This window comes from Lissotriton helveticus, chromosome 2_1 (assembly GCF_964261635.1).
Source record: "Lissotriton helveticus chromosome 2_1, aLisHel1.1, whole genome shotgun sequence".
NCBI classification, from domain to species: domain Eukaryota; kingdom Metazoa; phylum Chordata; class Amphibia; order Caudata; family Salamandridae; genus Lissotriton; species Lissotriton helveticus.
Window position 1 is genome coordinate 1,984,817,141 of NC_136059.1, and position 14,614 is coordinate 1,984,831,754.

At 44.8% G+C, this 14,614-nt stretch overlaps 1 protein-coding gene across 3 annotated transcripts in view; it reads right to left on the minus strand.

Moving 5' to 3' along the window:
• The window catches only part of TMEM154 (transmembrane protein 154), a 316,513-nt gene that overhangs the window by 175,498 nt on the left and 126,401 nt on the right, over positions 1-14,614 (minus strand). For all 3 annotated transcript variants that reach the window (XM_078676932.1, XM_078676931.1, XM_078676934.1), the window contains exon 5: positions 2,717-2,774. In XM_078676932.1, the coding sequence (XP_078533058.1) occupies positions 2,717-2,774 (58 nt within the window). The remainder of the gene's footprint in view (positions 1-2,716; positions 2,775-14,614) is intronic.

Consider the following 14,614-nt stretch of genomic DNA (forward strand, 5'->3'; position numbering starts at 1 on the left):
GGTAGTACTCAGGAAATCTACCAGCCAAACAAAACCAGTAGAACAAATCCTTGTGTATCCTTAACAACCTGCCTTTTGAACAGCTTATGGAATATATGTTATGGTGTGCTTCATACTTTTATAAAGCATATGACTGCTACAAAAAGACCTTCTTTGCACTGGGTTTGCCAGTTAACTGTACTTTAATTATAACCTGAGGCTGTGTGTGTTATAGACAGTTGGAGGAGGCAGGGACAGGAGCCACAGAGTGAAGAGATGGGTTATTATGGCTTTTCGGGTCCTTACGTAATCTGGTTAAGGGGAAGGTTCCTGCTGTGAGGGAGTTCCACAGACTTCCTGATTGATCACAAAAGGCACGACTGGTCGAGCTTGCCTTTCCGACTTTTCAGACTTGAGAAAGCAACGCAAAAGCTGGTATCAGCTGTTGAGTAGGATGTTATTACGAAACGTGCGGATCAGAAATGGGAAACTGTGTATGTAGATACAATGGTAGCTTATGCGCAGAGCCTGGAGGAAAGTCAGTGAAGAGACGATAAGATGGTGGTTGTGAGTTCATATGTGGATGCCTAAGTGACCAGATGAACACTGTCTTTTTGGAATTTTATTGGATTGTATTACAGTTAGACGGTTCCACCACATTTACAGAACTTAGGAGTGAGACAAAGAGTGTTAGGATTTAACTTAGAGTTGAAAGCATTATTACCACCTCTGACATCTGAGGACCAATGAGAGGTAATCATTGACGTGAATATCTAGGTACTTGACTGAGCAAAAAGGCAAGGGAGAGAAGTTCAAAAACAATCACCAGTAGATACAATTTTATCTTGTGGGCTAGTCTCCAACCATACAAATTCCTAGACTGTGTGGTTTTAAATTGATCATGCTGTTGCTCTGCCATTAGGTTACAACTTCACCATCTTCATAAGACCAGAGGTTGCCTGGTATTGAATTATTCACTAAATAGAACTGTAAAAGCAGTCCGTAGGTTCTAATCCCATGTACATGATTTGTGGCTGATACTTCGTAATACCACCTTCCACCTTTCTTTTGCTATTATTAATCTGCACCCATTTTTTGATAAATCCCTAACAACTTATTAATTTTTCCTGGACAGTGCTGCGCTAACAAAGGGAGTGACAGCACAAGCACCAGCCCTGCTGGCTTGCATTTACCAGCAGTGCACCAAAGGTCCAATTCAAAGTTAGGAAACGTAGCCATATAGGGTTATTCTTACGTTTGGAGCACATTTCTAACTTTCTTTCACTAAGATTTAGAAACTACCCTTCGGAAGTTACAACTGTTGTAGCTTTCCAGGAACACTCCTTTGTGAACATTCATACTTTTGAATGGAAATGCAGCAGGTTTGTATTTCCAAGTGCATCTGCACTTGCTAACATTTGTCTTCTCGGAGAAAACGTTTTTACAGTAGAGAAGCTACTTCTTATGCACCAAGACAATTTTGAGGGCGTCCCCCCCTTTCTTCTCACGCTAAAACAGGTCCACTGCTGTCCGTGGGAAGGTATAATCTCTGTCAATTTCCAAGCTCCATAACCACCTGCAAATGTTTTGTAAAAACCCATAAACGTGAGGTTGGTGGCTTTCTCAATTTTTTGTCTGTCCCCCCCGGAACCTCCACAAACCCACTGATGAGGAGGTTCACTCACATGTACAATGGTACCACACTAAAGTGATTTTAAGCATGAGTAATCCAGTCTGAGTGAGCATTCATATTTTGTGAATAACCAAGTTACACTCATTCATCCTGTCATTTGTGCATCAATGTGTCACTTAGGAAGTGTATTTGTACAGAGACCAACCGTAGTGTGCAGTGACGTTTAAAAAAAATCTTTGTGAAACAGCTTCTCTGCCAGTGTCTACTGTCCACCCTCCCTCCTTGGTGCCAGTGGCGTAATGCAAAATGATGAGGCCCCCTGCAGAATGTAATCAGGGGCCACTAGTCTCCCATATCTCACAGATATTCCCTGGCTTTGGGTGAATGGGAGCCACATGGAGGGTTGGGTGCCCCTGCGGGTTGGGCCCCATTGTGCCACAGGGGGTGCAGGAGCTTGTGTTCGGTGCATATCACTATCAACATACAGACAAGGAAAATCTAAAAACCTTCTGTAGCTTGGCTTCGCTCTGGTCTTGAGTGTTAGGTCATTTTCAGTAAACACAGCCACTTAGGGTCGTATTACAAGTTTGGCGGTGCCGCGCTGGGTCGGCCCCATTGCCACACCGCCAAACCCGTGGTCGGGCCACCTGCCAAATTATGAGTATTTCTTGTGTCTGGCTGTCTTTTTTTTGTGTTCCCATGGCGGTGGCCTTAAAATGGGCAGCGCTGTGGGATCGCCAAAACAGATTAAGTACGGCATGGACTGTGAACTTCATGCCGTGCAGGAACTGGCATGCATGCACACAGGGGGGGCACATGTTGTGCCCCCTTGCCAGTCACCCCATGGTGCAGAGGCATTGTTTTCTCTCTGTCACGGTTTTCATGGACTAGGCACTGCCATGAAAACCGCTGTGGAGCATATTGCAGCCTCCTGACTGCCACAACACCGCCAGGAAACGGCGGTTCCCTGGTGGCTGCAGTGGGTCAATAAAGGTCCGATCGTCCTATTTGAAATAGGGCAGTTGGAAGACCGCCTCCGCTGCGACCCCCCAGACTCGTAATTAGCCCCTACTTGGCAAACAGTAAAGAAAGCTGCCGGCCTACCTTGTGATCACCGGTGGTGCCTTTCCGTCTTCTTTGCTGGGTGGATGTGCAGATTCTGCTATAAAGGATACACAAAAGGAGACTGTGAATAGCATGTATTATTCTCCACAAAATAAATGCATCTTATTGGTTTCTCACTGCAAAGAAATATATTTGGCAAATTAATATTCTGAATGCCTGTCCAAGTGCAGCATACCATACTCTAATTTTAGATGTCATTTAAGGCCGGAGTCATCAAGTCACCCATTACTAAAGTCCAGTCAGGTTTTCAGGATATCTACAATGAATATTTATGAGCCCAATTTACATATAATCAATTACATATTTGTTGGTAATTCAGAAAAGCCTAGTATTTATCAAGTCAAAACAAACTTTGTATTTGCCTTTAATACCTTTGTCATTTTTTCCCAAAGTTGTATTTTATTTAATCAAAGGATCGCATTTATAACTTTTTCCTTCATTTTCCTAACTTCCTTTCCCCTGTACCTCCTGTGCTTTTGTTTTGGATTGTTAAGCCTTTCATCTGTCCCTTTAAGCCATTTCTATTCCTTCCTTCTTATAATTACAATAGACATGGACAAACATAATGCAACCCTAAACTATATTTTACGCTGAGAATTTCCATACTCCCTGTTCTTTTTTAATACATTCAGCACAAACTTTCAATTCCTATGTTTTTTTCAAAATTATTGAAAGTGTGTGTACAATTGTTTTTCAAAAATCCAGTGGCAGCTGGTGAACTTTCAAAGTGGTGAGGCATAAGACTAAATCATGAATTTGCAGGTGTTAGTGTAGCGAGCAATTCAGAAAAGGGGGTGGTGATGGACAGAGCATCTGAATTAAACAGAACACTCATACCCAGTCAAAAGATCACGGCTTGATCCATCACCGTTTTTTAGCTCACTGCACCATCCCAGTTCAGAACCTGGCTACATGCAAATTAGTCTGTCCCTGGCCCAGTGCATCATGGGAACAGAGCAGACCAAACTACCAAGCCAATTCTTTACTGGAAAGGAAACAAGCTTCCGGGGACCGGTTTCTGGCATTGCAGCCGTCTTCGGCCCGGCTTGCTTGAATCCTGATGGTGCAGTGAGCAAGGGACTCATGTCTGAGCATACCCTGCCACTCCTATAGTGGCCAAAACGATTCAGAAAAGGGGGTGGTGATGGACAGAGCATCTGAATTAAACAGAACACTCATACCCAGTCAAAAGATCAGGGCTTGATCCATCACCGTTTTTTAGCTCACTGCACCATCCCAGTTCAGAACCTGGCTACATGCAAATTAGTCTGTCCCTGGCCCAGTGCATCATGGGAACCTGATCTTTTTCTATTCCTTCCTTCTTATAATTACAATAGACATGGACAAACATAATGCAACCCTAAACTATATTTTACGCTGAGAATTTCCATACTCCCTGTTCTTTTTTAATACATTCAGCACAAACTTTCAATTCCTATGTTTTTTTCAAAAAACACCCCCTTTTGAATCGTTTTGGCCACCACAAGTGTGGAAGGGTATGCTCAGATGTGAGTCCCTTGCTCACTGCACCATCAGGATTCAAGCAAGCCGGGCCGAAGACGGCTGTAATGCCAGAAACCGGTCCCCGGAAGCTTGTTTCCTTTCCAGTAAAGAATTGGCTTGGTAGTTTGGTCTGCCCTGTTCCCATGATGCACTGGGCCAGGGTCAGACTAATTTGCATGTAGCCAGGTTCTGAACTGGGATGGTGCATTGAGCTAAAAAACGGTGATGGATCAAGCCCTGATCTTTTGACTGGGTAGGAGTGTTCTGCTTAATTCAGATACTCTGTCCATCACCACCCCCTTTTGAATCGTTTTGGCCACCACAAGTGTGGAAGGGTATGCTCAGATGTGAGTCCCTTGCTCACTGCACCATCAGGATTCAAGCAAGCCGGGCCGAAGACGGCTGTAATGCCAGAAACCGGTCCCCGGAAGCTTGTTTCCTTTCCAGTAAAGAATTGGCTTGGTAGGTTGGTCTGCCCTGTTCCCATGATGCACTGGGCCAGGGTCAGACTAATTTGCATGTAGCCAGGTTCTGAACTGGGATGGTGCAGTGAGCTAAAAAACGGTGATGGATCAAGCCCTGATCTTTTGACTGGGTAGGAGTGTTCTGCTTAATTCAGATACTCTGTCCATCACCACCCCCTTTTGAATCGTTTTGGCCACCACAAGTGTGGAAGGGTATGCTCAGATGTGAGTCCCTTGCTCACTGCACCATCAGGATTCAAGCAAGCCGGGCCGAAGACGGCTGTAATGCCAGAAACCGGTCCCCGGAAGCGTGTTTCCTTTCCAGTAAAGAATTGGCTTGGTAGTTTAGTCTGCCCTGTTCCCATGATGCACTGGGCCAGGGTCAGACTAATTTGCATGCAGCCAGGTTCTGATCTGGGATGGTGCAGTGAGCTAAAAAACGGGGATGGATCAAGCCCTGATCTTTTGACTGGGTAGGAGTGTTCTGCTTAATTCAGATTCTCTGTCCATCACCACCCCCTTTTGAATCAGTGTAGTGAGCAAGCACAACTGTCCCAAGAGGGCACAGAGGGTTCTACTACAGGGAATTTTGTGTCAAAAATGTCCGAAAAAATTCATCTATATCACACCATAGCTTAGATGTTATTTTAAAGCACTGCAGCAGATCTCTTAAGTATTCCTAAAATACATTTCTGTGAATTCTGTCTCACTGAAACAGTTGAAAAAGCCTCTCACCCCCAACATCTGGGATATTGATGCAAGTTATAGAGAGGACGAGAGAAAACAATATGTTTTTCTATTTGATTTCCCACCAGCACATATGCATTTTTGGGATGGGGGATAAATTAATTTTGGCTTTGAGAAGCGAAAGAGGTAACTGGTGACAAGGGAGTGTTCACTAAGTTTTACCGTTATGCCATAATCAGACAAAAGTTTGTGCAATGTAATTTTGTTTGTCACCATCATGAAAATAAGTGGATTAAAACTTGCGCATTTTTGATCACAGAAAGAAAAACTGGCAAGTAGGCTGAGAAAGTACGTAACTCATATGATACCATACATTCTATGGCAGTGGTTCCCAAACTTTTGACTCCTGAGGACCCCCATTGAGTCACCACTGGAAGCCGGGGACCCCCAAGCAATCTGTATGAGTTAAATTTCAAATATTAAAACAGTAATTTAAAAAAAACACACGTGTGCACACAAATCAAATACTCAAAGTACTAAGGATTTTGGGGCCAGATGTACGACCATTTTATTTAGCTACTCGCAATTGGCGACCCATTGCGAGTGGCAAATTGCGAGTCGCTAAATGAAATGTACAACAGTGTATTTAACACTGTTTGGGATTCCAAATGGGGTCGCAAATTGCGTGGCTCATTAATATTAATGAGCCTCTTGCAATTTGCGAGCCCATTGGGAATGCCAGCCCTCCCAGGGATGGTGGCCTGCTGAGCTCAGCAGTCCACCATGTCAGGGACTGCTTTTAAATAAAGCAGTTTTCTTTCAAAAAAATGCAGCCCGTTTTCCATGCATTTTAAAAAAAAAGAAGAAAATGAAACGTTTTCGTTTCATTTTTTAAGAGCATGCAGTGGTCCCTGGGACCACTGCCTGCCATTAAAAAATTATTTTGCATGCATTTGCAAAGGGGAAGGGGTTCACCTTGGGACCCCTTCCCATTTGCGAATGCATTACTATCTACTTGAAGTAGGTGATAATTGCGAGTATTTTGCGACCGCAATTGCAGTCCCAAAACATTTGTACATGGTTTTGAGACTCGCTATTTGGAAGGGAATGCCCCTTCCAAATAGCAAGTTGCAAAACATATTTAGCAAGTCGCAAAAAAATTGCGACTTGCGAAGTAGGCTATGTACATGGCCCAATAGGTTTTTGCATGCGCAAACTGGTTCGCAAACCCGTTTGCGCATATAAAAACGGGTCGCACATCTGGCCCTTAGTATTTTATATTGAAGGAATACCCCCTCTGTCACATGTATTTCCTTTGTTTTATAGCATCTCTCATACCATTGTAGGATGTCAGAGCACTTTACATCACACACATAAAGAGTCAATCAATCATACATGTAAATCAGTGTATAGAAAATGTTACATAAAGTAAAGGGGACTACAAGGTGTATTCACATGTCATTCATACTGGTAGGCATTTCTAAAGAGTGCATGGTCTGGAAAAGCACAAACTCAGGATTCAGAACTTAACACAGTGGCTAGCACTGACTTTAACATTAAAAATGTATTTCTTCCCAAATAAATATTTTTAGCAGCATCAGGGTAATGATTGACTAGGTAAAAACATAAGTTACTAACTGGTACCATGCAGTTTGCAAGCAGCTCTTTGATGACAGCTTATAGGTCCCTCTGCTAGTTTACGATTGCCACTTATGAAGTGCACAGTAACAAAAGAATCTCTGTGAAAAAAGCAGTAACCATGGACCTATGCACATAAAATGCTGCTTTTTAAAATGCATGTTATACGTTCTTTGCAGTAGGCACATTAACCCTCTGTGCTACATTAGTTAAGTCAAAGCTGCCACTGAACAAAACTCTCCTCTCCCTCCAGCAGGTACATTAATCACTGGCGTTACCTTGACACTTTTATTGTTGCTCGAACTCTGCTAATTATACAAGAAACTTTGCTGTGCTTTTAAAACTACTGCCTACGGACCCCCTGGGAATGTGTCACGGACCCCTGGGGGTTTGCGGACCCCAGTTTGGGAAACACTGTTTTATGGCATTAATATTAAACTCACTTGTACAAACACATTGGCTCCTGTTACAGCTGTACAACTTCCACTGAAGCAGTCAGTCAGTTAACTCATAAAAGCACAGTGAAGCACCCATTGACATCCCCCAAAACTGGTTCTCTCCAGCACTGGGCAGGGCTCTCAAGTGCTTCCTCCCCATGCTGGCTATGTTCAGAGTGGTAGTGCTATCATCTCAACTAAATATTTTACAAAATGTTTATACACCATGTAACTCTCGTGAGTACTTTTACAAATGTTAGGCATTTCATATATATTTCATAAAGCTGAAAATTAGCCCCTTCGATGCTTCTGTCGGCCACAGGCCGCCGCGCGCACTACCTCCGTCGTGCTGCGCACGTCCTTTGGCTGACGCGGCACCGCCCACTGCGCTAAACCACCACACCGCGGCGGAATTGGTAGCTAGCTGTGCACTAGTCCTTCCTCGTGTGAAAAAGAGTGCTGAAAAGCAAATCAAGGTGAATCTGCTGGCCTGTGACTCATTGTGTGTTGCATAATTAATCACTGTTTAAGTAGCGCTTGCTCCTACGCTAATCGTGCTTCATAGCAATGTAGATAAATCACTTTGCTATTAAGCAGTGTAGAGAAATCTTTGTATTATTATGTGCTCAGATAGGTTTAAAGACTGATTTCATGCTTTCCACTTTTCACTCGCCCAATGTGCTCTGGAGCAGTTGCTTTAAACCCTTGGCTTCTGACGAAATATTAATTATTAACAACATGCGCCTTTCAATGAAGGACTTCACATGTGCTGTCAATTTGGCTGCTGTTTATGAAACTAAATGCTACTGTTTAAGTCCCTCAGGATTCCTGCCACAAAATAATATCTGACAGGAGGGCATACACAGTTAAACACTGGTAATCGCTTTTATGGCTGGCTGAGAGATTAAAAAGGGCCATGCATTCTGAGCACTTTATTCTGGAAATATGTAAGTTTTAATTTCCCTTACCGGAGGTATGAGGAAGCAGGGCGCAGCTTCTTTCTTTTAACTTTGACCCACACTTGTTTGGTTGGGCTCAAGGCAGGGTAGGGTGGGGTTAACAGTGAGGCTTGCTGAACTGTGAATGATGTGTAGCCCTGGCCTCTGCAGAGCTGAAGCCCACAGAGCCCAGGGCTAACTTTATTGGTGGGGGAGGTCCTTCAGCAAGGAATACAATGGCTTTGCGAGCTGGTGATGACACGAGCCTCAGGGTGTGAGCTCGTCAGCCCGGCATATCTAGGATTGCTGGGGCATGCTCAGACTGCATGATTTGTGGCTGCCATAAACCTGACTTGTGAACGCTGCCTGAAGTCAATGTCTGCGTAGCAGACAGCCGGGGGCAGTTTAATAGCAGAAAGAATGTTTGACCCTTAATTGTAGAATAAAAAGCACAACTATGAGGCAGAAAAAGAACGAGGGTGAGATGTCATATCTTATTGAGGTTAGCAATAATTGTAGGCTTTTATTTCAAGAATGTTCATATTCTTTTAATTTGTTTTTTTTAAATGGTAGAGGTTCGAGGAATTGGTTTATCAAAAGCAGTTTTCCCCTATTTATATTTTTCATATTGCAGCTTGGTATCGCTTTCTCTAGTATCAGCCACACTTAACATTGGCACACAATTTTGTTTATGATCGCACATTATCTGAAATTACTCCACATTTTACATTCTGCTGTTTTATATAATTTCTGCTCATGAGAGACTGGTTACCCAGAAATTGTCTCACCAATAACTTGCAAGACTTTTTTTTATCTAAAGTATGCTCCTGCTTGAACATTTCATGTGATATAATGGAAAACCACAGTTCGAGCATTTTGCATAATTTTAAGAAATTCACACACCCATAATGACAGCATATGAACTTAGACTGGAGACAAATGGCTTGATGTTCACATTCTGGTCACTGATGAAGGACGCAGAATTCCAGCAGTCCGCCCAATACCTGCTGCACCCATCTGGCTAGTGATTTCAACAACGAAAATAGACACATAAGACAGTGAAAATGTCCAGATTTGTATCTGTACCTGTATTTTACCTGATTCGATGAAACTTCAAAACGTGACATCAGAGGCGCATGGAGTTAAAGTGATTTGCCCGGACTGGATCCTTGGGTGGGATCTGGATTTAGTTTGTGGCCATGTTTTCGGCAAGGCTTGTGCTGGCTAGGTTAGTACTGGGATGGCTATACTTGCCTCTACGCTAAACTGATCTCGAAAGTTTTTGGGCCAGACTCCAAGCCCAGTTGCACTTCTTTGCCAAACGAGCAGGATTGTCTGCTGGGCTGCAATGCACTCTCTACGGGAAACAATCTTTACAACGCAACTTTTACAACGCACTACCATTACAACGAAACTTTTACAACGCAACATCCATTACATCGCATGCCATTACAACGCAACCATTACAACGCATGACACTACAACGCATACCACTACAACGCATGTCATTACAACGCATACCATTACAACGCATAGTATCCTTACACTTTCCAACACTTACCCTACTGTTGCACCCCCCTGGAATTAGAATAGTAATTTTTACCCCTACACTATCCAACACTTACCCTACTGTTGCACCCCCCTGGAGTTAGAATAGTAATTTTTACCCCTACACTATCCAACACTCACTATACATGCAATGTAATGTTATGCGTTGTAATGGTATGCCTTGTAAAGGTAGTATACGTTGTAATGGAATGCGTTGTAAAGGTAGTTTTTAAAAATTCGTTGTAATGGCATGTGTTGTAATGGAATGCGTTGTAATGGATGTTGCGCTGTAAAAAATGCATTGTAAAGGTATGCGTTGTAAAAGTATGCATTGTAACATCATACATCCCTCTCTACTAGACAAATGTTTGTGGTGGGCAGTGGACTGAACAGGATTGGACTGGTCCTTGGTTTGGCCTGCAATAGGAATCAGGTAGGGTTTCTGCTTGTTGACAAGGCTAGACTGTGGACGAAGCAATGCAGCTTCATGTTTCATGTGGCAGTCAACCCACGCTCAATGGTGTCTGTGCTCTTAAAATCGTATTAACAACCAAATAACCAGTAAGATAGTTCAGTGTGCTGAGGACTCTCCACAAAGGCACGCGGGTCAAACATTTCAACCTTTTAGGGCCAACATATCCTTGTTTTTATTAACACAAAAAATATAGTAAGAATGCTCATCTGCCAAGTCAACATGTTGGAGTTCTTTGCCTGTACTAACTTGCACTAATTGCTAGTGACAGTAATGCTCAACAACAGGCCTCGTCTTTATCTTATAAGTGTACACATCCAATGTTGGCTTTGACAGACATGGAGTCTGTGAACCATTTAAGGCGCCACCGGGAGTGTTACAGAGAGCATTGGAGTGCCTGTCCAGTGTTTTTGCTGCATATCCTAGAAGGCACTTTACAACTAAGACCGTGTGGAAAGGGTCAGCCTTTCTCTGAATCCAGGTAGCTCTCACCTCCTCAAAGAGGTGTCCTAGCAACACAGGGGCACGTTCCTGATCTGATGCTCCTATAGTACTCTCCACGTGCGAGAGACTTAAGGCATCACTATCAGCATCACATTGCTTAAGGAATACTTCAGACAAAGATGATCAGCAGTCAGGCATGTATTTCACTCTTGGTGGTTGATCACCTGCATATCAGCCGCAATGACGTGTGTCCTACAAAATAAATCTGGGACTTCTGTGCTGCCGGAACAACATTTTTTTGATGTTCTGTTGGCGCAATGTGCCCCTAGCATATTTATTAGGCCACATAAAGCCACGTTACTTTATAAATATGTGCCCCTTTCACACAGAAAACTGCATGAAAGGGACGGTCCATGGGTGTTGCTTGGGGTGTTTCCAGCAACATACATGGTTTTTTGACACTGCTCGAGATTTGCGAGAAATCATAAGTCTGAGACAGCGCCAAAAAACATACGACTCCCCAGGGGAGGCGTAAAGGAGGCACAACCCCTCTTTCTCTGAGTGCTGATTTCTGAACCACACATAGAAAGAGAAAAAAGCCTCTTGTGATTGTTTTTGTGCTGGAAGGTTTCCCTTCCTGCACAAAAATGATCATCCCGCAACGCAGACTCCTTTACACCATGGTTCAAAGGTGCCTGCGTTGGCGCACAGCAGTCCATTGTTTGCAGACGCAAGGCAAAAGGACAGGAATGCGTTGTATCTAATGTGTACGGCGCATTCCTGACCTTTTATTTTGCTGTAGGGCAGCACAGTAGCAAGACCTGCTGCGCTGTCCTATGTCAAAAAAACAGAAATGAGGCCCCTGGAGTCAAGGTATGCAGGGATCACATGATTTGCAAAGTTAGGTAGCTGCCTCCTTGCGGACCTCAATAACAGGGACTCTCCAAACTCGTAGTGCCTGCCTATTTTTCTGTGGAAAACATTTATTTTTCCCTGCAGATATTTTAGTTTTTGCATAATTTTGGAAATTTGCAAAATTTTGGGCGTTTTTTTAATCCCATACATAGTTGTGTTACCTCTGCCTGAACCTCCAAAGTAAAAGCGAGTTGAAATGTCAGAAAGGAAGGAGCAATGATTGGTTCCAAGGAGACACAACCAGCATAGTTGCTGGCACTGACGGAGAGACTGCTAAACAAGCAAAGAGGAGCCAGAGGAAACATGTGCCCTGGTATCGGGCAGGCGCGCAACACCCATTGGGCTCACCGGGCTTCAGCCCCCCCCGTCGCCTCCTCTGCCCGGGCTAAGATGACACGCACTGAAATCATTAACTAACGCTGCGCATCGGAGCCGAGAATGTGATTTTTATTATGCATTCTGAGAGGCCCAGCAGCCCGAGCAGACAGCCAGCCTCTGAACAGTTTCCTCGAGTGAACCCCCCTGCCCTGACCTCTTGTTTTCCTTTAGAGTGGCGCAGAGGTGAAATCCTTGCCTGAAGGCAGGGATTCACCTAAGCACTTGATGGGTTATAAGCATGGGGTGTGAAGTGCACAGCAGGGAGGAAGGCATGGCCAGTGCAGGTGACGCTTTTCTTTTGTATGGGAATTTCTGCTGGCGTCATAGCCCAGGGTGTGATGTCTGTGCACTTGTAAGGATGTGTATTCCATACAAGTGCACAGACAGCAAACCCTGGGCTAAGACACCAGCAGAAATTAATTTTCAAAGGAAAAGCATCACCTGCACTGCCATCACTTTGCCACTGCTGTCTGTGCACTTGGATGGAATTCACATCCACCGCACTGCTCACCAGATAAATGGTGAACAGGGCCATGGATCTTTCTATTTTCGCATCCAAGGGCAGCAGCGAAGAAGCAGAGGAGGTCCAGGCAAGGAGAATCCAGGAGACCTATCTACTCTGAGACCTTCGAGGGGCTGGATGCCAGGACGCAGTGCTGCTGATCAGCCCGACTCCACAGTATAGTATCAGAGGAGCAGTCAGAAGTTTTTTATGTAAGTTCCAGTAACTTTAATGCATTTTTCAGCACATCATTACCTTTTGGGGGTGCTAGTGGGTAACTTTAGAGTTCAGAGTGGGTAATTTTATGGTTCATGGTGGGTTACAAATTGGGGTGCCAGGGTTTAATTTTAGGGTTCTGAGCGGGTATGGGTTTTGGGGTTCCAGGGGACAATTTTAGGGTTTAGGGTGGGTATGGGTTTTGGGGTGCCAGGGGTCATTTTAGGGTTCAGCACGGGTATGTGTTTTGGTGTGCCAGGGGTAATTTTAGGGTTCAGGGAAGGTGAGGGTTTTGGGGTGTCAGCGGGCAATTTTAGGGTTCAGGGTGGGTATGGGTTATGGGGTGCCGGGGGAATTTATGGTTCAGCATGGGTATGGGTTTTTGGGTGCCAGAGGGTAATTTTAGGGTGTGGGGTGGGTATGGGTTTTGGTTTTGGGGTGCCAGGGGTGGGGGGGATACTTTTAGGGTTCAGGGTGGGTGTGGGTTTTGGGGTGCCATGGGATTAGTTTTAGGGTTTTAGGGTTCAGCGTGGGTATGTGTTTTATAGTGCCAGGGGTAATTTTAGGGTTTAGGGCAGGTGTGGGTTTTGGGATGTTAGGGGGCTATTTTAGGGTTCAGGGTGGTTATGGGGTGCCAGAGGGGAATTTATGGTTCTGCATGGGTATGGGTTTTGGGGTGCCTGGGGTAATTGTAAGGTTCAGGGTGGGTATGGGTTTTGGAGGGCAATGAGGGAATTTATGGTTCAGCATGGGTATGGTTTCTGGGGTGCCAGGGGTAATTTAAGGTTCAGGGTGGTAATGGGTTTTGGGGTGCCAGGGGGTAATTTTAGGGTGTAGGGTGGGTATGGGTTTTGGGGTGCCGGGGGGGGGGATAATTTTAGGGATCAGGATGGGTATGGGTTTTGGGGTGCCAGGGGGGCGGATACTTTTAGGGTTCAGGGTGGGTGTGGGTTTTGGGGTGCCATGGGATTAATTTTAGGGTTCAGCGTGGGTATGTGTTTTATAGTGCCAAGGGTAATTTTAGGGTTTAGGGCAGGTGTGGGTTTTGGGATGTCAGGGGGCTATTTTAGGGTTCAGGGTGGGTATGGGTTATGGGGTGCCAGAGGGGAATTTATGGCTCTGCATGGGTATGGGTTTTGGGGTGCCTGGGGTAATTTTAAGGTTCAGGGTGGGTATGGGTTTTGGGGGGCAAGGGGGGAATTTATGGTTCAGCATGGGTATGATTTCTGGGGTGCCAGGGGTAATTTAAGGTTCAGGGTGGTAAGGCGTTTTGGGGTGCCAGGGGGTAATTTTAGGGTGTGGGGTGGGTATGGGTTTTGGGGTGCCGCGGGGGGGGGATAATTTTAAGGATCAGGATGGGTATGGGTTTTGGGGCGCCAGGGGTCATTTTAAGGTTCAGGGCGGGTATGGGTTTTAGGGTGTGAGGGGGTTAATTTTAGGGTTCAGCGTGGGTATGTGTTTTGGTGTGCCAGGGGTAATTTTAAGATTCAGGGTGAGTATGGGTTTTGGGGGGCAAGGGTGTAACTTTAGGGATCACTGCGGTATGGGTTTTGGGGTGCCAGGGGTAATTTTAGGGTTCAGGGCGGGTATGGGTTTTAGGGTGTGAGGGGGTTAATGTTAGGGTTCAGCGTGGGTATGTGTTTTGGTGTGTCAGGGGTAATTTTAAGATTCAGGGTGAGTATGGGTTTTGGGGGGCAAGGGTGTAATTTTAGGGATCGCTGCGGGTATGGGTTTT